The 24,372-nt window shown below is 33.9% G+C and overlaps 1 protein-coding gene across 1 annotated transcript; it reads right to left on the bottom strand.

Annotated features, from left to right (window-relative positions):
- Positions 1-334: 334 nt before the first annotated feature.
- Positions 335-14,860, bottom strand: LOC127859814 (uncharacterized). Its single transcript, XM_052397318.1, has 6 exons — positions 14,375-14,860; positions 8,183-8,864; positions 7,816-7,974; positions 6,162-6,651; positions 1,829-3,766; positions 335-1,515 (listed from the first exon to the last, which is right to left on the bottom strand). The coding sequence occupies exons 4-6, from the start codon at positions 6,211-6,213 to the stop codon at positions 335-337; spliced, it is 3,171 nt and encodes a 1,056-aa protein (XP_052253278.1). The 5' UTR covers positions 6,214-6,651; positions 7,816-7,974; positions 8,183-8,864; positions 14,375-14,860.
- Between the last annotated feature and the right edge of the window lie 9,512 nt (positions 14,861-24,372).

Here is a 24,372-nt window from a genome sequence, read left to right as displayed (position 1 = left end):
AGTCAGTGCTACACAGTAGATATAACAGTACCTTACAGACTGGGGTAACTTTAAATTGTAATAAATATGTATGAAAATAGTAAGGTTGTCAAGTTGTATGAGCGATAATAGTGAATGCGCAAATGGATCTTTATGATACCCGCAAGAAATGTTAAACGTGCATGTAAGATTCAAAGATCAGATATTCAGCTTATGCAGAGATTCCCACGTCACTTGACGGTAGTCACCAATTTAAATACAGAGATTTTCGAGCTAAGTGAGCGACATAAACGACTGCGAAATTGAATGTACATCAGAACGAAATACCTCACCGTTCAGATTAAGAGTCTTTATTTTAAGACACCGGAAAGACTTCCATAAAACATAAGACTTCGAGAGACGAAAATAATTGAAACAAAGATTGTAGAGTCACTTCCAACTTGTCAAAATCAAAATACAATGTTATAATGATACTCCTTTCATTCAGACTGTTTGGGGCGTGAAAAATAAATGAACAATCCAAACGTCCGAAATATATCGAACTCTTTTGTACAAGTGATAGACTTTTGATTTTTAGACTATGTAGGATCTCCGACACAACATCTATGTCATTTATTACGTACAACCTTATCATCTCAAGTTGTTCGAGCGACGAAAGCGACGTCAACAAAGACGCAACATGATTCACTTTAAAACATCGGCATTGCAGTCCTATATTAAGGCACTGTATATGTATCCCGTGCAAAGCCTCCCACAGCCCGCGACTGTCGTTTTTCACGTCTATACTTACTTGGTAAAGTTTCTTGAGAGACTTGAGCATCGTCAACAACAGTGCTGTCTGATTCGCTGTCAAACTTTCCCCGCTGCAAAAAAGACTGAGACTCGTAATATTCAGGCCATGCATAGCCGCTAACAGATCCGGATGGGAAGTCACGTCTATATAAATCGAGTCAAACACATGGGCAGGAAAATTCAGCTGCGACAACATATCAGCATGACCAATTATCAGACCTTTAAATTCACCACTCAGACTTACAGCCACACGCTTCAAACTCAAACTGTAAAGAACCGACCACAGATCGTGTGGGATTGCATCTACGTGAATACTTAGCGTTTCCAGCTGTTTGAGCGATAACAGAGATTGTGACAAAGATGATGTGTAATTCACTCTCCACATTGAATCAGTAAAAAGACTCAGAGTCTTAATATTCAGATCAAATAGTGTTTCCCACAAACCAGGACACTCGCCTGAAAGATCGCAAATGTCAAACGTATTGTTTACGCATGTCGTTATTGATGCGTCACTAAATGGGCTGAGTTCGTCGCCTACGGATGGTATTATTATACACTCGTGCAGCTTAAAATTTACCTCGTGATCAAGTGTTAACTGCGTATTGAATAGTTTTTGCATCCATGTAGAGCACACTGTGACACGTTTCAATTCAATGCGTGTTAAACAGGACAGCACTGGTGAAGAGTCTTCACAATGCAGAACAATCCAGTTCGGAAATGTTGATGCGTTCAAACTGATAGAGTCTGCAAATATAAATATGTTTACCATTAAACATTTTCTTAGGAAAATAAAATATGATTTGTGTGCGGTTTCCATGAAATGAAAAGTTGCTTATTCCCTTAAAGATAAAACTATGCGTTGTTGTTTGGACAACCAAACCCTGTAAAACGGGATGTTTAGTTACGCATTGATGATTGAACAAAATACATTTAACAAAATTGCGTTTATGTTTAACTGTTCACCATCTGTGTTCGTAAATAAACGCATTACATACACGTGTATTTTCTACCAAACTGTATACATTCGACTAAACAATGAAGTTGTGAGTATAGTTACCTTTGATTAAAACCTCAAATGATTCACCATTGATGTATATTTCTTTCAGTTTATCGCACGACGTTAGATCAAACTCAATTCGAGATGCTATCTTGCTACTTGCGATAGAACTCTGCATGTCTTGGGTTGGACTCTCGGTGCAATCATCTTCAACCTCTGTAGGAATTTCGATGCAATCCCTTTCAAGCTCTGTTTTTCTCTCGATGCAATCATCTTCAAGCTCTGTATCACTCTCGATGTAATCACTTTCAAGCTTTGTATAATTCTTGATGCACTCACTCTCAAGCTCTGTATAACAATCTATGCAATCATCTTCAAGCTCCAATGTAACACACCTAACAGTAGGGATGTTTCTCGCCCAGATATTATGTAAGTCTTTAATATTCTGGCTATCAATGAAAAAGTGACTGAGTTCAAGACGTACGTCATCGTACTCGTTGGCCACCGCCTCCATGTAACCTTTCAAAATGATATCTTGAAAACGTTCGAGAGAAACGAGGCATTCACAAGCAGCCTTATTCATCAAAATCGATAGTTTATTCGCTGCTGATATATCGAGTCCACATAAAAATATCAGAACTTCAGATATATCCAGATAGGAATTCTCGTGGTTTATCAGATATACGGAAATGACTTCATCAATGACATGACTGTAGCAGGCGATATAATAGGCAGCTAGGAATTCTTGTACGCTTTTATGGACGAAAGAAAATGACGAAGATGATCTCAATGTAGATGCCTTTCGTGCTGCTGATAAAATGCCTGCTCTCATTGCAAAGTCTTTTCGTTCATTTAACTTGTATTGTTTTAATTGCTCTATGCCAAATACAAGATAATTTTCCCTTTCTTCTGAAAACAATAAATGAAATGCCGCTTCAGAAAAACGATTTAAGTGTTCGATGTTAGGCTTTATGTATTGCGTCCCTTTAAAGCATTGGAAAGGTGTTTCATAAAAATGGTCTTCTTCACTGTTAGCCTTTTTAAAAAGACTTTCGAGTAAAATACTGTATATTTGACACCTTTTGCCCTTGAGTTCTGTCCCTTCTGCCCATGTTTGTACAATTAAAGTAATCAACATCGGGGAGGCTAGTAAGTCACGAAGGTTATTTCTTAAAACATATGCTTCAAATTCAGAATGTTTATTGTCCACACCATTGCTATTTGTGCAATCGTTCCTACAACGCAAGATTCTTAGGCTCACATCAAAAGGTTCATGTACTCCTTCAAGAAGCAGTAATGTTTTTATCTTTGAGTCAGGGATTTTCGCTTCAGCCAACTTCCAAGGTCGAGTCGTAATTACTAGATCACACTGGGTGTAAATTGCTACCAATGTCGGTAGGTGTTGGCGATCTCCAGGACGTTTCCACTCATCTAGACCATCAAGTAGGACCAAGCAACGTTCATTTTTTATTATATCATTCACTAGTCGATATGCTCTCTCACGATCTTCCTTTGATGAGTATATCTCGTCAATTATCTGTTCTTTTATCATCTCTAAAACTTCAAGTTGCTTAACAGAATTCCTCAGCGTGATGTAGAAGACAAACTGGTAACCTTTTAAAGTCGTTAAATCGTCAAAAAAGGTTGAGTTTCTCGTTCGCGTTTCAGGAGCAGCATAATGAGTTTCTTTCGCCATCAACGGTTCGCTTGTTTGTTGTGTTTTTGTAATACTACACCAATCCATGACTAATTTTGCAAGGAAAGAGGTCTTACCCGACCCTGCCTCACCTTGAATAAAAGTCTGGTTATTTAACACAGCTTTGTATTCTGTAACGTGTGTATTCGTTTTTTTGAATGACCCTTTGTATTTTTCCATCAGTAGCATGCAAGGAGGAATATAAACATCGTCTAAACGTGCTTGAATCCAGTCGTTTAATGGCGAGGTTGGCAAGTGACGCAGTGTTTTATCGTAATGTTCAATCAAACATCTGAGAATTTCTGGAAATCATACAAATAAACGTAACCTGTAAAATACTTAACCATTTATTTTGCTTTTGTTCTGCCATTGATTTATCTTTTGTTCTACCAAACTATGTGTGCATGCACGTTTAACCACATAAATATTAAAAAAAAAAATTTTAAGTGTCAAATGGAAGTGCATTTTTTAACATTGTCAATATCGAGCCAAAGAAAAAAACTAGCGTTGAATTGATAGAAAAAACCGAATTAATATTTGGAAAATAATATCAAAACAATGTTCACTGGCCATTAGATTATTAAAAGCGGCACATATTTAGCAGAAGATGCATACATATGTTAGGAAATATCTAGCAATAAATGTCGAGTTTTCTACAAAACATGCTTCATCGAGTATATTATACTTAGCTCAAAATTTAGTTTTCGAAAGTTAAACCTATACCGATTTACATACGAACACATAGAGGATCTTATTTAAGCAATCGGCTACATACGAGCGAAATAACGAACAATGACCGATATCAATATGGGCATATGCTTTTGAAATTGTATTGCCACATGAGAATACAATCGACCAACACAATTTGAGTTTGATTATTTGGAAGTGTACATGACACGTGGATGATATTATGTAGCATAATAATCATGTGACAAATTAAGCGCAGGTGCCATTAACCACCATTTGTATTCGTGCGACACCAATTGTCATGGAAATTCTGTTGAAACGAATCACGAACTTAACCGAATGTTAGCTATGCTAGTTGTTAACGACATCAACATTTTTCAGGATGTATATCTATGCACAATATAAGTGGTTATATGAATCAATTCAAGTATTTAGAGTTGTTTGATGATATAAACATAACCTTAAACAGGAAGTGCGTTTTGTATTATAACTGCATGAATGAAATATCGAGCAAATATTCGCGTCTAATCTTTCTGATCTGCTTTGACACCCACACGAGATTCCAAAGATATGCACAGTGTACTTGATTCACATTAGACTTAAACGAGTAAGCTTCTTATTCTATACAGCTGATTTTGCGATTGTATGTGTTAAATCAGCACTGTACCAATTTATGCGATACGTATTTACTGCTATCTACTTTTCAGTTCTTCGCCTCTTACACATATTTTTTTTATAGCTTATAGTTGTATATTAATAAATGGTAATACAAAACGTTACATTTACTGCTCGGCCGATTTCAGAGATGCCTTTCTATTAGAATGGGGAGATGCACAAGTCAGGTGGTGGAAGCGGGTTAATTATAACGAAGCGGTCATCCTAGCATTAGATGAACGATCATTGGTGTATTCATTATTAAAAGGGTGAACTTGGAAATTATGAGCTTGACGTTTGCCCACCAGTCGTAAATTACGTTTCATACTTTACATCCGTTACACTGCCAATACACATATATAAAACGATTAATATAAGCGTAACCGAAAACAACAGCAATAGTAACAAAGCACGAAATAATGACAATTTCTTTCGAGATTAAAACTGTTTAATGTGTTACAAGCAAGCAGACTTCTTAACAAGGGAAATTAATCACTGGATAACAATGTACTTGTTTTGTTTCGCCGGATTGTATTCGCTATTATATCAATTCTATCCCGATTATTGATGTGGCTTAAATTGAAATTGTCTGATTTATAATTATGGATAGTTTGCCCTTTATCTGCTCTGAGATAATGCTTTCTTTGTTTTGGTGTACAACTTGTATACTTAACCGAGAGGTCAATGAGCTTTTTGAAAAGGAGAACGTATGGGCTGTCGCTTTATGTTCAAATGAAAATTTAATTTCCAAATGATGACTTCGATAAGGTACATTAAAGCCGCATCCTTACAGGCACGATGTACATATGATACGATACTTAAAAACTGGGGTTATCATGAATAAATCTTAATCTTCTCTAATTATCACTTATTGCAATCAATCAATTTTAAGCTCAACCAACGATAGGCAGGTCAACACGGATACCAATTAACGCATATCATACCACTCGTATTATGTATCACGCAAACGTTAGAATACTGCATCTGACTTGTATACGTACTAAGTTTTACTATGCCTAGTGCCCATCATTCCTACATCTCAACATTTAAATAAACATTTCAAAACGTACGTACCACATTGTAAATCGTATGTTTATCTGGGTGAAGGAATTCATTGGTATTCTCTCATAATTATGTGTGTGTATATGTGTTTTAATATGCAAAACCCTGCAGTGTGTATATCATTTTCACGAAATTCACTTGTTGTTGGGTATCCATAACCGAGGTGCTGATGAGAGATCGACCTTACAATGGATATTGTGTTTTGAGCGTTATTTTCTTCAAACTGTGATAATACATAACGATATTAGAAGTAAACACAATTTATAACGAGACACACATGCGTGCAAATCTCACCTTCTGTTCCGCGTGTGTAGTCTTTATCCGCCTGGTCACTGTCTGTCCGCATTATGCGTTGTTCTCCCTCCTTTATCTTGACTTCAAGGCGTCGTTCCCCATCTTGTATTGTGTCATCAATGCGCCGTTTGCAATCATCTATACTGCTTTCTATACGTTGCTCTCCATCCTGTGTCTTGACTTCAATTCGTTGTTCACCATCATGTACCTTGACTTCAAGGCGTTGTTCTCTATCGTAAATCGTGACTTCAAGACGTTGTTTCCCATCCTGTATTGTGTTTTCTATACGTTGTTTGCCATTATCTATCTGGCTCTCAATGCGTTGTTCTCCAGCTTGTAATGAAGACTATAGTTGTTATAAACATTCTGCAATGGCTCTTTCCGCCGATTTAGAAAATCGTTCTCCAGCCTCTTTCGCATGGTTGAGGGTGCGGTCAGCTTCCTTCAACAACTCACCCAGTTCACTTAATGACATGCGATCGTTCTGCAACTAAATTGAACATATATTTATGTATTCATTGTAGGGGATTGGGCGGGGCTTAAGAATTCTTATTATAGTCTTTATTTGACAGGGTTCCACTGCAAGAGTGTTCGTGTATCAAATTCCAGAACACTTGTATATATTGGTTGGCATGTACTATGAAAACACGCTTTAAAATACACCTGAATCAGTTTATGTATAATACTAATACATTATATTTAGTACCAATAACCATCTGTTTAGTCCAGTGTGAACATGACATATTAACGCGTCGAAGTATTGTCGTTTTTTTTTTAACATGTTCTTAATAGTTCGTGTACAATATCTATGATTTATCATTGACGGTCAAGTGCATTATCAATGTAAAACAAGAGCTGTCACCATAGGATGACTTATGCCCCCTATAAACGCTTGATAGAAGTTATGAGCTTTTTTTCGAAACCTAAACGCAAATTTCGAAACCTTAACGCGGTCCCTAACTTCAAGGTCAAGGTCACAGGGGTCAAAATTGATGTGCGTATGTAAAGGCCTTGTCCATATACACATGCATACCAAATATGAAGGTTATATCTCAAGGGACATAGAAGTTATGAGCATTTTTCGAAACTTAAACGCAGATTTCAAAACCTAAACGCGGACCCTAAGTTCAAGGTCAAGGTCACAAAAGTAAAAAAAATTGTGAGTATGGAAAGGCCTTGTCCATATACACATGCATACACAATATGAAGGTTATATCTCAAGGGACATAGACGTTATGAGCATTTTTCGAAACCTAAACGCAAAGTGTGACGGAAAGACGGACAGACAGACAGACGTACAGACAGACGGACAGACAGACAGTCCGATCACTATATGCCCCCTTTTCTTCGAACGGGGGCATAAAAACAGTGACTCATATGGTATTTTAATCACATTTAATTCGTTTTTTAATTAATAGCAATATAAGTATTACTATTGCGATTAATTAGAATCGCACAAAACACTTTGATTATATGTTAATGCACGCGCATAATACAATGCATTTTGAAGGAATACATAAAACAATTAGACTTGCGCATACAAGCGTCATACATTAGTATATAGTTTGTATAGCATACAATTAATATACAAGTATTAAAGATTGACTTTTAATAGCTGAAACATATTTCTAAGACGGACACTGTATATACGTACATCATTAAGTTTTGTGAGCGATTTGTTTGCCGCGGGATGATGCAATAAGCACTTTGGATCAGCCAGTAGCGTTGACAGTGTTTGAAAATAATCTAGTAGATGAGCATCTGACACTTTACAGTCGGATGTGTGACGTATATTGCGACCTATCTGACGAACCTAGAGTAAAGTTCATTTAGGAATCACACAACAATACAAGTTATGAAAACATGTGAACCGAAACTAAATAAATTTAATAAGTAAACTTGATTATAATTTAAAGAATGCTTTTAAGAGCAGAACATACATAATTTGATCAAACTCTTTTTAGTAATAAGTCACATGCCATAACGAGCCAAAACTTATTGATACCAAAACTCTGCATTACCTTTTCTAACGGACATTGCTTATCAGGTGGTGGAGGCGATACACATGAGGAAGAAAGACACGTCTGAAAATGTGTACAATTCAACATTATGCTTATAACGCCGTTAAAGTCCGATTCTTGGACCGAGGAAACTCCGCTATATCCGTCTGGAGGGAGGAAGCATTTACCGATTTCCCACGGCTGTGCTGCCCATCGTTTCGCTTGAGTATTACGCCACGAAGGTCCATTAAATCTATGTAACGATGTGATATTTTGTTTAACCTGATCACATACCGGGCATTGCTGGCGTTGCTGTGACTGGTGGAATATACATGTATTTCCGTTTATCTTTTTACATATACCATTTGTAGGGCATGGCAGCAGCTTTTCAATAGAACATTGTCCGCAACTTTTACCAACGGTTGTGTGGATCTTTTGTAACTCGGCTTCAACAAACGAAGAAAGACCATCTTTCGTTACGTTGAGCGCTATGCACGCCTTGAACCAGTTAGTTGTCTCTTTATCAGTGAATATGTTTGTGTTGGCAAGCATTTTGCCGAGACTTCATAAACCATTTAGTGGCGAGTTCGTTAGTGGATCAACTCATTTAGTGCTTCACGGCATCAATGTCATTTTCAGTAAGATGCTTGTTATTAGTTGTCAATCGCGGAATATGCATGTTCAAACGCAAATCTTCAGAATTCTACAAGTAAATATGCAATAATTCACAATTTATGCTTTGATTTAAATTGTCACGGTAAACTTACAACGTTACATTTAATTTAAAACATTTCAATCAATTAACAACGACTATGCAAATATTGCTCTATTTACATTATACATGTAAATTTACCACAATTCCGAAATGCTGCTTGAAATAAAGTAAACAGGGGGTGCCCAAGAGGATTATCAAAAAAGGACATTAAAAACGTTAAGATTAATTTTAATAATAGTTAATGACCAGATCGTTTATATTTAAACCATGTGATTGATACAAAACATCCATACATTATGGGACAAATTTCATAAATTATGTTAATATAGTGGCGTATAATTTCCGCACAACCTTTTTTCTAAACATAAGCGAATTTTCTCCAATAACACTAATTGCCTGTGTTTCTTTGTATGAACTTGATTCAGTTTTAATTAAAAAACAAATGCTCAGCTTTATATTAGTCATACATGCACGTGAGCGCTACTATAAGTGCAACATTTGCAGATAGCTATATTCCAATAAGGAGTTACTTAGACTACACTTTTTCCAATTATTTGTTGTACATATTAACGCGTTTAATTAAAGTTTAATTAATAATGTGTATGGAGAAAACAGTTGTCTTAGGGTACGGTGTAAAGTATGTGTTAATAACAATTAAGAATTATTTGTGTCACAACTTAACGATCAGAACAATAATACAATGTTTGTTTGATTGTCCCGGTCGTTTGAAAGCAAATGAGTATTAAAGACTCAGCAGCCAAGTAAACGCAATAAGGTCGGTTATCGGATCTAATAATGTTCATATAGAACTAGCTGGGCGTAAAACAACCGTCATTCTTCGATTTAACTTTAACATTAGGCAACAGAAAGAGCTAACAATATCAGTGTAATGTTTAACTGTTTGCATGAGGCATGCTTAAAAACTTTGCTTTTGTTTTTAATTTAAATTGAAAAAAATTAAGGAAACACCGACAAACACAGCTAAAACACGCTAAGATCATTTGAAACTATTTTAAACTTTTAAATTGATAACATCACATAAGGGAACAAAGGTCACGGCAGCTTAAAGGGACCTTTTCACGTTTTGGTAAATTGACAAATTTATTTTAAAAAATGTTTCAAATTCGCACAATTTCGTTTTAGTTATGAATGGTGTGAGGAAACATTAAGTCTGACCATGTGCCATGCTCTAAAATATATTTTATAGATGTATGTATCTTTTGAAGATTTAAAAACCTTAAACATATAAAGCGTTCCAACGCAAAACGATATAATAATTTGGAGAGTGCTGATGTTATGTTGTCGTTATATGTTATGACGTTTATATAATATAAAATACATCACTCAAGGGGTCAGTGATTCGAGCCCAGTTGAGGGTTACTTGTTTTTTTCTTTCATTTTATTCTTGTTTGTTATTTAATGGAGCTTTATAGATCAAATGTTTGCACTTATCAATATAAAGAATTTAATGAAAAACGTGAATACATGCCAAACTCCGTGAAAAGGTTCTTTTTAATGAAGGTTGTCTGTTATGTATGAATCCCATATTTTGCGCTGAATATTATCATCAACATCGTTATTACAATATAAAATTGTTGTGAGTTTCGAGTATTACATTACAATTTTCCAGCATTCACAGCAAGTCAGATAAACAAAGGGACATCGTTGTATAAAACATACGAATTTATACAAGGTGATCCATTAGCAAAAATATAACATAGAGAAGATAATCATCATGAATGCTGAAAGTTTAAAAGTGATATTTCGTGTTTGTTGTTGTTGTTATTACTGCACATGCTGTATAAGAGGTTATAAAGTATTAATACGAGAATAACCGTCTATGTTGTTGCTTGTGAGTGTACATCCATTATACTTTTTAAGGATGAAGAAGTAGACAGCCAGTGTATGTTATCAATAATTGTGTGTGTACAATTGAAAAACATATTTAAAGCAACACGTGTTAGCTAGACAGCTTCATTTTAGCATCAAACAGAGTCACCAATTTAGTACACGCGTTCTCGTTTATTTTCATTGTTCTGAATATAATCAACATCGCTATTTATGATATATCATGCAAGTCAGGCGTTTTTGTTTTGTTTTACAGAATGGCAGTGAAACGGTGATTAATTGTAATCGTTCAATGTAGTTAATGTATCAATGTGATAAAACGCACATTGTATGAAAACGTTTTGTTAGAATTTTGTTAAATAATCACAATTGAAATAGTACACATAAATTGAATATAACAATTAATTTATTATCACTTATGATGAAAAGTGTGATACACATTGATACATAATCGCAAAATAGATCACTAGTAATATTCTCTTTCATACAAAGACCTATTATACATGTACTTTCCTACGGCAATTCCTGTTCGCTTTATACAGCCATACACATGTGCTAAACCTTTAACAAATAGTCGACTTTAATACAAGTGCAGGCATACGCGACCCACTTAAATGATAACATTTCAAATTTGAAGAGATAACGCTATTACATGCACTCGAAAATTTGATTTACTGATTAACTGTGTGACATGTGTGACATAAATATGTAAACGACCCATACAAATAATGGATTGCTTATGTTACAAATTGTCTTGGATACTAGCAATAAGAATCAATCAATACGTCTATATAAATATATTAATATCAATATGTAAAGCCACTCAATTTATTTGGCATAGTAAATTTACGTATAAATAAGAAACATATTTTATCTAATATGCCAATTAGAATAGATCTGGTGTTTACAAGGTAAAAATCCGTATTTTTGGCGCTTTAAAACTTAAAAATAATCGCGTTTGTCGGAATGGACGTATACGTCTAGAAATCGTTTTTTCGGTTTTAAAAGCGGTACCGTTTGAAAAATAATAATTTTCTTGCTAACTAGGTTATATATTTGTATTTAATGACAATTTTGAACACTTTCAAATTGCATCTATATGTATTGATTAATATGTATTTCATTTCAAGGTCAGAGGCGCGTGTTCGTGTTAAGTTGTTAGACATGTATGCAAGTGTTTGAATCTAATAAAGCAAATATAATTTTTCACAAATTAAAAAAATGTAATAAGTCTTGTAAATACAAGAGCACGCACATCACGAGTGTTGACTTGTATTCATTAATTGCTAGTGTGTATGTAATCAAGATCGCGCCAATAATAGCTAATAATACATACTACCTGCTTTAAACTAAGTTATCAGAAATCAATTTGGGCTTTTTCGTTTATCAGTGTAAAGTTTACTTTTTTAAACGTTGTTTACGTTTTGACCGTTTTTATCATTGAGTAATCAATCACTCTAAACAACAGAGGCGCGTAAAACCAGTGGCAATAAATACTTATCGATTAGCGTACACCGACAAATAAACGGATACTTGATATTTTATGAACATATTGTATCCCACTTTTACAGCGAATTCGGTTGATTAAAGCCCCATTGATAACATTTCTGCTCTTATCAACGACACGTGCGACGTTGTTAGGTTACGTTGTAAACAAATACAGTTACTTGTATATAACAACTAAATGTATTGATGTTATAAAGCTTTTAGATTTGAAAGTTAACATGAATAAAATTGTAATTAATAACGCATGACTCTTTGTCACAGAACGATATTCAGATTTAAAAAAATGATTTTAAATGAAATGGTCCGGAGGTATACCAACAGTTATTTGCATTTGAACACTTAGTTTAGAAACCTAACACTTCCATTATAAATCATTCGTGACAAACCTAATTCAAAGTCTTACTCCATCTCTGTAAAGCAAGCAACGATTTATAGGAACTACGACATCTTTATGTACAATGATATTTCCAAATTACTGTATCACATAGTACACCTTCAACTGCTTTGACACTGAGCTTTTTCAATTGCTATCTCTGAAATTTTAATTTAAAAACACCATATCTCGAATACTTTATTTGCCTAGATAAACAGCTGCGTCATGGTTTAATTTTTTATCATGAGTTTCGGAAATACATGCTTACAGATAGTGTATATTCCCTTATGGCACTGAGATTGTTTACTAAGTCACTGGTGTTAAAAACATTTGACAACACGGATCGTAGATTGTAATTTTAAAACATTTCATAGCATATTTCATATATATATATATATATATTAAAAGATATATATATGTTTCATATATTTGGTAAAAATGGATTGGAATTTTCAGAAAACATTGACAAAAATGCAGGTGACATATTGATTATATCAGTTATCATGCCTTTCAAAAATTGAAGCGTTTAAATCTTCGATTTTTCCATAAGTTTATTAATATACACGTTAGGGCGTTCTAAATTTAGGCTAAATTATTAAAGGTCGTAACTTAGGCGTTGGGCTTAGAACAGTTAGGTCGACACAACAGAATAAACATAAGATTACATAAAAAAAAACAGAATTACAGAAATCATATTTAATTTAAACCATGTTCATTATTGTATTTTATAATAAAGATAAGTGCTTGCGGAATTCAGATATAATTTCATACATAGGTTTTCTTATCTATTAGTACTCGCATTATTTAATAAAACAATTAATATACCTATCCTAAAGTACTGAAACATACTAGTATAATAAGTACCTGACTAAATGTACGCCTTTAATTATTGTAACAGTTACAAACCTTAAAGAAGTACGCGAACTACAAGTATATTCGATTATATATTTCACTTTTTCGAATAACTTTAATATAACACGAACTTTTTTTAAGTATTTAGCCAACTTATTCGACCAACTATTATTTACATTGAGCTTTTTCAAAGTACTCCGTCAGCCATTATAACAAGAGCATACCTTAAAATGATATACAAACGTTTATAATATTAACCTATTGTATAATATTATGTCAACTATTTTAACTTGGACCTACCTCAAAGTACTCCTCAAACTAGTAAAACAAAGACTAATTCTTTAGTACTCAAACTTGATCTTCAGGACCACACCAACAATTTTAACAAAGGCCGATTTTAAAGTACTCCACCAACTATTATAACAAAAGCCTATATAAAAGTACTACTTCATATTATATTAACAAATTATTTCATAGTACTCATATACCTTTTAACAGGAACATATGTGAAAGTGCCCCATTCACTAATATAAATATTACAAATACAAATTAGTCTTCTAACGAGTTTATTATGTTAGCGAGGTATTTGTTATGAATTCGAAACATGTTGGCTAAGTTTTACGTCACTCCCGGTTTGAACAAAAATTTCGATCCTATCACAAAGTATGAATATTCGGCATAGTTATCGGCAAAATGCTCGCTAAATGAGATATGTTTAATTGAATTGTGTGTGGACATGCTTTAACATGTATATATGTAATCACCTCAAATGCAATATGAGTGTTTCTTTTTTAAACTATGTCTTTCCATCTAAAATCCTTTTACCAACTGCGATTTAAAGCTTTTTAAATAGTTTTATTGTATACAAAAAGAATGAGAATTGTCTTTCTTGTATCACGACAAGTATACATGTACTTACATGTCAGCATGGCTGGTATTATCAGAAGCACATTAATCGGAAGAAAACAAGAAATACATAGTATTTTGAAAACATTTAAACTATGTAAATGTCCATTTTAAAACTGTTGAAGGTTATTTACACATTCATTGTAACCTACGTTTGACCCATGTTGTTGGCTGAATAATACTAAATTTATACAATGTATATAACACTTTTAATTAACGTATCATATACATCTACGTATTATTCTCATTTGTTATCCGAATAAAAAGGATTACACAATTTGATTTAGTAGAATTATCTTTACAGCAGTCCATAAACTGTATGTCCAATCAGTACTTTTGCCGCGTTGTCCGTGTCTTTATCACATATATTCTCGCTAGAATGTATTCGAATTTCATTTATTTTAACAACAAATTTAAAATGGTCACACGCGCTAACGAGAGCAAGTAACGGGTACGATATGGTTTCCCTGCCTTCCAGTTCTTACTACTGCCAGCTAGATCCGAGTTTTCAATCATAAGTATACTATTGATAAGAAGCACACGATGCATGCATGCGAACGTGAACATTTCGAAATAAAATGAAAGAAGGTCATGTGCGATAAGAAAGATGACTGTTCACGAGGTCAATATAATTTATGTACATTTTATCATGAAGAGCTTAAAAGGGTGTGAACCAATTTAGCACTTGTTAAGTGTAGCGCTGCATGCAAAGACAAGTGATTACGTGCCTTTAAAGTTTTAAAGTTAACAAAAAAAACATCCAGCGCTTGTCTTTTCAACAAAATAATTAAGAATTTAGCTCCTTACTTTATCAAAAATTATTTACCTCAGACGTGAATTAAATAACAGCCATGTGTGAACAAATTAGATGTTTCTTTTGTAACATTTGTTCATATACAGGGCCGTAAAACAAATAATTCAAGAGGTTCGCCATAAAACATATTAAATTACATGTTCTTTATTTGGTTGTAGGTGGAGTGTTTTAAGGAGTTCGTTTAGTCCCTCCAACCTATGTCTACCCATCTGTAATTCCGGTCTTAAGTCTGTCTGGCTTTCTATCCGTTAATATATCTGTTTCATGTTTGTGTCCTCTGAATATCTCAAATTCCGTGTAAGGGAGATGTTAAACCTTATCAAACGCTGAGGTCAGTCCGATGTTGTGTATAGGGCATGGGTTAATCAAGTTTTAGGTGATACTTTAAGGGAAATATATTTAAGCCCAAATGTTTTTTCGTTCCATATATCCTATGTATTTTAAATGATTGTCCCATAACATGACTCATGTTTAGGTCACTGATACACTGTGCAAATATGTATATATATATACGACTTTGTACAGACATACATATTTAACAATATACCACTGGTAAACATTTATTTACTCGATTTCGAATTAAGCACTTCGCGATGTGTCATCGTGACTTAACATAGACTTGATAACCTTATACAATAAGTACAGATTAAAAGGTAAAGATTACAGTATCTTATGCGAACAGTAACTTCGTTCTGAAGTTATTCGTATGTATAAACACAACTGACAGAGAAAAAAAACGCAAAAACAACAACAACAACACCTAAAACAGGCCATCAGAAATATCAAATGTTAAAAAACTTATTTAAAAACTCAATTGTAACAGCTATAATAGTGTCATAAAACAATCGTTATAATAGTGTCATAAAACACTCAACCAATTATACCCGCAAATTCATAATTTGAACAGAATTGCTAGAGGACCATGGTTCTTGTATATACCGTCTTTTCGTTTTTAGTTGTTCACAAGAACAACTGAGGTAAATAGTGGTACTTTGAAAAGCGGTTTGCATACCACTACAGTTCACCAAATCACTAAATAACTCACAGATTAAAAGCAATCCGCGCCGAAAAATATTTCGCGGAGGTATACTTTACGTAACTAATAATAGTGCATTATGCTGGCCACGTGGAGAGAGAATTCGCGGCTCGGAAGAGTGTACTTTACATTTTCTGCCTGATGAAAATAGTCCATTTCTTGTTACGTTAAAATCGCGTAAGCCAGCTATCACTAAAGGTCAGCCAATAGATGCCTTCGCGAATACGCAGAAATAATTCTAAATACACACATACACGTGCGCAGAAGAGGCTATTAGTTACCAACCCTCATAACAGCCGATTCTTTTTATCAGGTCAACAGGAGAAAAACGGAAAAATCCAATACTATTTTACTATGTGACCAATAAAACCATAAGTTCATTGTGTAAAGCAAACACATATTAAAATAAGTTTAGTTTAATATGCATATACATTGCAGTTCATTGTTGTTTCATAATAATAAGTAAAACGCAGTTCATCGGAAACATTCGTGACAATCAGAAATTTTTATCCATATTCACTTAAACTCAACAGAAAACAATACAACTATTTGTTTTGACCATCTTCGATATTATTGTACGTGATATGTGTTTAAATAATTCCTCTCGTTTTGACTCGGTATTCGGTCACTAATCGTCCTTGCCGGACAAACATTGTCCTTTTAAGGGCAACCATACATTAATTATCTTAAAATTGTCTACCAGTGAACATTAAGGTCTCATAGGCCACCGAGCGGTGGTCTATTTGGATCAAAATTATTTCGTTGGCGAATACCCGGATAGCCGAGGTAAATTTGACCTTCTTCGGCTAAAAAATAAATATTTTATCCCTGAAAGGTCACAGGAGCCAGTCTGCAAATAAGGTATTCCTGACAGCTAAGCGATGACTTATATAAATAAACTTCTAAATTACACACAAACTTTAAAGGAGCACTATGTACCTTTTTCAACGCGAAATCGCCATAATTGTCGTCGCTCTGTGTGTTCTCTACAATCTCGTTATAGTCCATAGTCCGTGGAAACTCATGATTGGAACTTTTGGGCACTGCAATATAAGTACTTTGCAATATAAGTTAATAAAAAGGTTTTAAGTAATACAATGTCCAAATTGGGTAACTGATGACGCGAATTCATTGTATTTTGACGACCATTGACTACAAAAGCGTTGCCGCTGTTTGTGAACACTACTACCAGGTGTAAGTCCCTTAGCCGGGGTTATACTTATATGAGACATTTTGTCACTGAAACGTTAGAACTGTACGAAACAATGGTTAACGTCACAAAAACGCTGAATTTGATTAATACTAAATGTACAAATCGCGGGACTATATCAGCAAATTAACTGTTTTTGTTCTCTACACACACGTGTCGATCCATAGTCAACCAGATTCTTCTTTGGGACTTTTGCAAAACAAAACAGGGTTCGTGTACTTGTAAATTAGTACTGAAAACTCTACATTTGATTAATTGCCATATACATTGAATAAATGGTCCCATGCTAGTGACCGATTGACGAACATGACATTTGAGTCAAACTATGTAAATATGCTACATAAGCTTACTAGGATACATCGACTAAATCGGTTAAATGTTTTATCCGAAATAAAGGAACATGCTTTGATAACTGTAAATTAGCTTAATTGTCAACACCTGGAATTTTCACACACACGTTAAAAAGTGTTAACATAGCACACTTGAAAGTAGAGTAAAATAGAGTTTACTATAATTGATATATGTGTTTAGTGTGTACTGTCGAAAGCTAAATCTTGTACAGTATACATGTACACTGTTGCAAAATTATGAGCAAATTCACTCAAACGATACATATATATTTCTTTTTTTTCTTCCGCATATACAAGCAAACTCGTCATGCATTTACTGCAGAACAACATTACTTATGTATGTTGGTTAAAGATCACGTAAATAAATGAAGACAATACAACTTAATAATTGTTCTCTCAAATAAAGAAAAAACATGATATGCTCGTGATAGAGAAGAATCTAATCCAAGGTGGCTTACAAATTAACGTAGTGCTATTTCATTTTATCATGTGTTCTACTAAATTGCTCGCATATTCCTTGTATATGGATATATTATGAACAGTTATGTAAGTTTAGTGTATGAGCATTATGTGCAACAGCTCTTGCTTGTTGTCAGTTTTTCCGCTTGCTATATACAACCGGAATGATATAAAGTTAACGTTACTTGCTCTGTTAATATGTAACTTAACTTTAAAAGTTACATTTTAACTCATATGCCCAAATGTTATCATTAACTAAATTGTCTGTGATAATACAAACGTTCAAATTTAAACGATCGTGTTTGATTATTTATTTGTATATGTAATTAATATTTTGTAAATAAAGCTCATCGATTAAATTGAAGATCAAATATCTATATTCAACCTTGAATAAAGCTTAGCATCAAATGACTGCATTTACTATCTTTGTGTACGTTTGATAACAAATTGTTGTAAAAGTTTAGATTTGATAATAGTCGGTATGTTATTTGTGTCAGTGTATATTTTTATCTTGCACATTAGAGTTCGTGTACTAACATAATGTGCAATCTTATCTTGGATTATGAGTTCATATAGTATAAAACGAAACTATATTTTAAAGTGGTTCGGTAAGTTCTTTTGACGTAATCGCTATTTAAAATAAGACGACGTGTTTGCCTAGATTCTAAATATACCACTTGCGTCGCATGAATCTGATGTAAATTGGTATTATTTTACTCGTGGTCATTTACCAACGAGTTTAACTGTTGGTTTGTGTACGCTGTGTTATTTTATCTTCATGCCAATACTACTTAAATAATATATACATTAATGGAGTGAAATGCTATAAACCGTTGATAAAATACGGATTCACTATTGATACAAACAAACAACGTATACTTCTTAAGCGATATGCACTATAAATACGATAATTAAAAATCGACAAAACGAGACAAAAAGGATGGGGAAAGAATGATCAATAATATGATATTTTTATCGGACTTCAAGCGATCAACTTAAATATAACACTCCTCAATTGCAGAAGAGATACAAATTGACTTTATTAAAAGACATTTGACTATTTTAGTTTAACAATTGACTATTCTTTCATAATATATATGTATATGCCATGTTCATATTAAAGTGATTACGATGACCAAAGTTTTCAGGATAACATGTCCTATATATATGTCAGCTTGTAATGGGGATAAACCTATTATAACTTGTCATCATACCTTTAAATTAAGTCATTTTATATTGAAACAAGTAATTCATTTATGTATGAAGTATAGGTCGTATCAGTAAAACACATCATAATTCGGCCGTCGTATCTAAACATCTTGGGTTAATGTTTGTTTATCGTGCTCGGGAAGATAAAGATAAGTTGTGGAAAGCGTGTTATCTTTAAAACAAATGTTAATTTAAATGTCGCAATACCAGAGCGTATGAATTGTGCTCATTGGATCATATTTAACTATATGAACGGAGCGGTAAACAACCAGTTATTAGAGAGACACGATCCGGTAATAAAAGGAAAGACTATACACGTGTTATTTGTGACTTCAGGCAGGTGAGGGGAATATAACATAGTATATTATTCTTGGTATGCATTCTATTTTTATTAAAACACGTTCTGTTTAATAAAATAATGCAATTTAAATACAAAAAACAATATGAATCGTTATCTAAATATTTGTTTAAGGAAACATTTAACTAAAATGAAATAAGAATGTTTTCGGTAATTTCACTTTTAAATATTTAAAATACAGACAAAATAAAAAGATGAGCATGTCTCATCTCAGGAAGAAAACATTTTTATACATTTGAAGGATTTGAAGTTCATAATACGGTATTTAAAAAGTCTTTCTAAAAGGTTTCAAAAATATATAATGTATGTGACATAACGAGGTTTTGCTATAACTGTACATGTTCATCGGTAATGCCCGTTTAATTCACGTAATCTAACTTTGTTTTTTTGCTGTTCATTAGGTTTCGCTGATGTTAAAGAAATGCGTTTGTTATCATTATTGATACAGCGTGGTGTTATGCTAGTGCCAGCAAACAGACACATATTCAAGTTATACGAAACATCAGAATAAATATTATATTAATAAGGTCTTAACAGTTGAAGTTTTAATAAATATAATCAAATGAAAAAAATGTCAGAATATTTCAGGGACGTCATTAATATTGCTTATAAAGTTGAGTATGTATGCAAATACCTAAATGATAAAGATGAAAACACTTTGATGACACATGCATTCCACAGCTTACCCATTGTTTAAATATACGTAAATCTTAAAATCCCGACAAGTTTGCACAAAAAATGGCAATATTTTCAAGTATCGATTATCCTTTTCTTTTGCAAACCTGGGATCGATTGAAAGATAAATATGAACTTCATAAACAGTTGACGTTAAAGCCGCCCGAGTTGATATTTCTCACAACAATTCGGTTATTTCAACTGACAAGAATTGATAAGAATTCGTCAGATACATTCTAAAGCTTAACTCTTCCATACTGATTTTTGCAAAAAGTGTGCCAAAAAAATGCCAAAAGCATCAAAAATTAGAAACCTAATCATGTGCATAACGGAAACCTCATGACTATTATTAACCTGTGACGTGACGTGAGTCACGTGAGCGCCAATTTCACGTGATTTCCATTTCCAGGCATTTTTAAACAAAGAAGAACTACTTAATAACACAAGCAATTTACAAACGAATTATGTCTACGGACAGCCCTAACACAGTGGTTATAAAACATGTTTTTGTCTTAATGGATAAACGAGGATCATTGTGTATTGAATGCCATGTTCGTAAAAGGTCAGAATGCAAGCTGATTGTATAAACGATTTCTCAGATCAGAGAGAATTCAATAAGGCCAATTTGTGGATTAAAATCAACAGGATTTTGTATCAAGATTGATGAAAATTTATTGACATTTGTCGAGTAATAAGCATAGATATTGACAAAACATACGCAGCAAAAACAAGACGCTGCTATGTCCTGTCTGTTTGCTTGTCTCATTGTAAGCGGGTAATGATTGATCATTCATGCAAATAGAATTGTAAACAACCATATTGTTCACTTCATAACAAGTCGTTAATAATACCATTGTATAGGTATAGTTGGTTTAAAGCGGTTCGTATGATTAAAAAACAAAAAAGAGTAACGAGAAATGACACCAAAAATAAACAACAACACTAATAGCAGACGGGCTTAGGATGTCATCAAACACTTCACGTCCGATCGTGTGCAGGATGAATTTTATACCAGGAATGGGTCATCTGTAAAAACATGTTAGTATTCCTTAAACATTAATGCATTGTATGTTCAAAAGAATGTGTATGTGCCCATATAATGAAACCAAACATTGAAGTTTAAGTGTGGAAACGAAATATTAGAATGTACACAATAAATTGCATCCTATTACCTATATCTTTAAAGCACATATAAAAATAAATGTTTTCAGAGCCAATCTAAATTTATGTTTACAGGTTGAACATGATGGAAGAAGGACATGTTAGAATACCACTGGATATAAAGTTCTTTCCGCGTGAAACAAGGACGAGGAACAAGGTTTGTTTGTGTGTTCATTACCACAGTACTCGGGGCTTTTCAAAAATATATCGTAAATACAAAAGTCGGACAACACATTTTGAGCAAAATAAATGATTAGAAATATATGGCAATATATTAACTCAACACATTGAGATATTGCTAATTTATGTCGTCTTATAAAAACAAAAATGAAGTACATAATTCATATTTAAAATCACATAATGTATTATTTATTACGTTATTTTATTAACATAATATTTGTGTTCAAAGAAACATATTAATCTCTAAACGGAACACATGCCCTATTAATGATAGCGCGTGTATTTGTAATCATATTTTTCAACAAATTAAAATTTGCATTGTTAATGAATTGCAATAAAATTGTAAATGAATATCCTTGTAACAAAGTATCTTACATCTGCAACACTACATAATGACACAAGTTTAATTTTAATTTCGGTTAAGTTTTTACCCTTCTTGGACAGATTTGCAGTACGTTTAGAGGGTTTTGATATATTTCTTTGAAGGCTCGTGTTTCATATTCGAAGAAGAATTTTGTCAGAAGAGCTCGAACTAGCGTGAATACACCGAACAATCTATATTATCACCAACTTTCTACGAACATGCAGGTAACCTCTAACGTGTTATTAAATAGGCATGAATTGATAAAAAAAGAGTATTTGAGCAAAGTACGTGTGCGTTTTGATGATGCTGTTTTGCAATTCAAAACTAGGATATACACGAACATCACTTGCATGTTAAAGATAGTTTTGACTGAGTGAAAGTATAATTGTGTTAATAATAGCCGCTCCACTTCAAAGAAGCGGGAGCATATTTCTATGAACCTGTTTGCAAATTGGTAGGTCCTGAGGTCGGTCGCACGTTTCGAATATCATTGCTTTCCGTCAGGCAAAAACATACGATCGACAATAGTTATATTGGACACCTTTCAGGAATAGATAACTTTCTATAAATTCATGACGAAATCACTCCTCCGCAACAATACATGTTGCAAATATTCAGAAACGACGTGCCGAAACCGGTGAAAAATGTTTACCAAAAAGAAAGCGTAAGAACAAATTCCGGATATATGCTATTCGGCTCTGAACGATGGAAACATTCATTAAAAGAAAAACAACAAGAACAAGGAGAGGTAGTTTTTAGTGGTCTTTCTGTAAGATGTATTCCTAACTGGGATATTGTACATGGGTTTCACGTTTGTAAACCTCTTCCTAAAATAAAACACTGGATAGAAAGATGTAGAGGTAGATATTGGCCGCCTGCCCAATTACTGGACGCTGCACGGGTTGCTCCCTGTTTCCTGGTACCTGCAGGACATCCAGACAGTGATTACAAGCGCGAAGAATGGCGACTATACCTAAATCTAATTGAACGAATGCTGATGTTTAGCTTCAGCAATATACAAATAAAGTGTAATATTGTTTTGAAATTAATAACAAAATATGTATTCTTTAAAATTGTGGGAGATTCTTTCGCAAGTTTTCATTGTGAAACTCTAATGTTTTACACAATAGAAATAATTAACCCTTCTTTTTGGTTGAAACATAACCTTATATTTCTAATTTTACAATGTTTACAAACATTAAAGAAATACCTGCGTGTGGGCTGGTTTCCGCATTAAATTATGCAAGGAGTAAATTTGTTCGACGGAAAACTCTGCAGAAAAAAACAACGGTGCCTTTTAGAGTATACATACTCTTTGATAAGGACCAATTTAAGAGATCTATTGTATATTTATGCAGACAATTTAAGATGTCGGTTGCGAGCGTGCAGAATAAGTGATATGGGACAAGTTGGGAGAATTGGGACTGCCCGCTTAAGTTACAGAGTCGGTTTATTTCTTGAATTTGAAAGTTTGGAGACGTTAATTCAGCTAATTCGGATACCAAAACAAAAGGGCGATATCGTTTTAGGACTTCGTGCTGTCGCTGTCTTCTGCAATGATGTCAGATTGAAAACAATTGCTTTAGAAATCATTACTAATCTATTTAAAATACAAAATTCCGTGACAACAACTGATTGTGTATCATCAGGGAACGTTGGTTTGAATTACATACTTGCACGTTACCGATATTCTTTTTAGACAGATGTAGCCTCTACTCGACTTAAACTAGATTCTTTGCTTTATTGTCGTGGATATCTTCAGTCGGCAAAACGAGTGTTAGAGGACGTGGGGAGGATGTTTCAAAGCAAGGTCAAGGCTGTCTGTGGGACCAGAATACGTGACGGGGATCGAGATCCCCATGTGTTTAGCAGCATGATTTCCAGTCACAGATATTTGCATTATAGTGGCCCACCATTTGCCTTGTGTGAAAGTTTTTGTAGACACGAAGCAAACTGCGCCCCATTTATACTATGGTATGAAATGAATCGTGGTATCACTTAAGATGAAGTAGCTAACCGGTGATTCAGTGACAAACAATGGATGCACGGCGCAGAAGTTGATGCACGTCCGTTTTTTTACTATCTGCAGTATCTCACGTATGGAGGACTTGGTGAACGGAACAAACAATTGCGTGCCATGACATTTCTTGATGATTATGTGTGTGACACAAGAAACTTGATCAACATGTATCATA

This window comes from Dreissena polymorpha, chromosome 15 (genome assembly GCF_020536995.1).
Source record: "Dreissena polymorpha isolate Duluth1 chromosome 15, UMN_Dpol_1.0, whole genome shotgun sequence".
Lineage (NCBI taxonomy): Eukaryota > Metazoa > Mollusca > Bivalvia > Myida > Dreissenidae > Dreissena > Dreissena polymorpha.
This window is presented reverse-complemented; position numbering and strand designations above follow the sequence as displayed.

Bases quoted from the DNA above. Each gene is read 5' to 3' on its own strand.
- LOC127859814 (XM_052397318.1), bottom strand. From the start codon at position 6,213: ATGCGGACAGACAGTGACCAGGCGGATAAAGACTACACACGCGGAACA. The intron at 3,767-6,161 runs GTGAGATTTGCA...TATGATTTCCAG, and splicing joins CTACACACGCGGAACAGAAG to AAATTCTCAGATGTTTGATT. The intron at 1,516-1,828 runs GTAACTATACTC...TTATATTTGCAG, and splicing joins ATTTGAGGTTTTAATCAAAG to ACTCTATCAGTTTGAACGCA.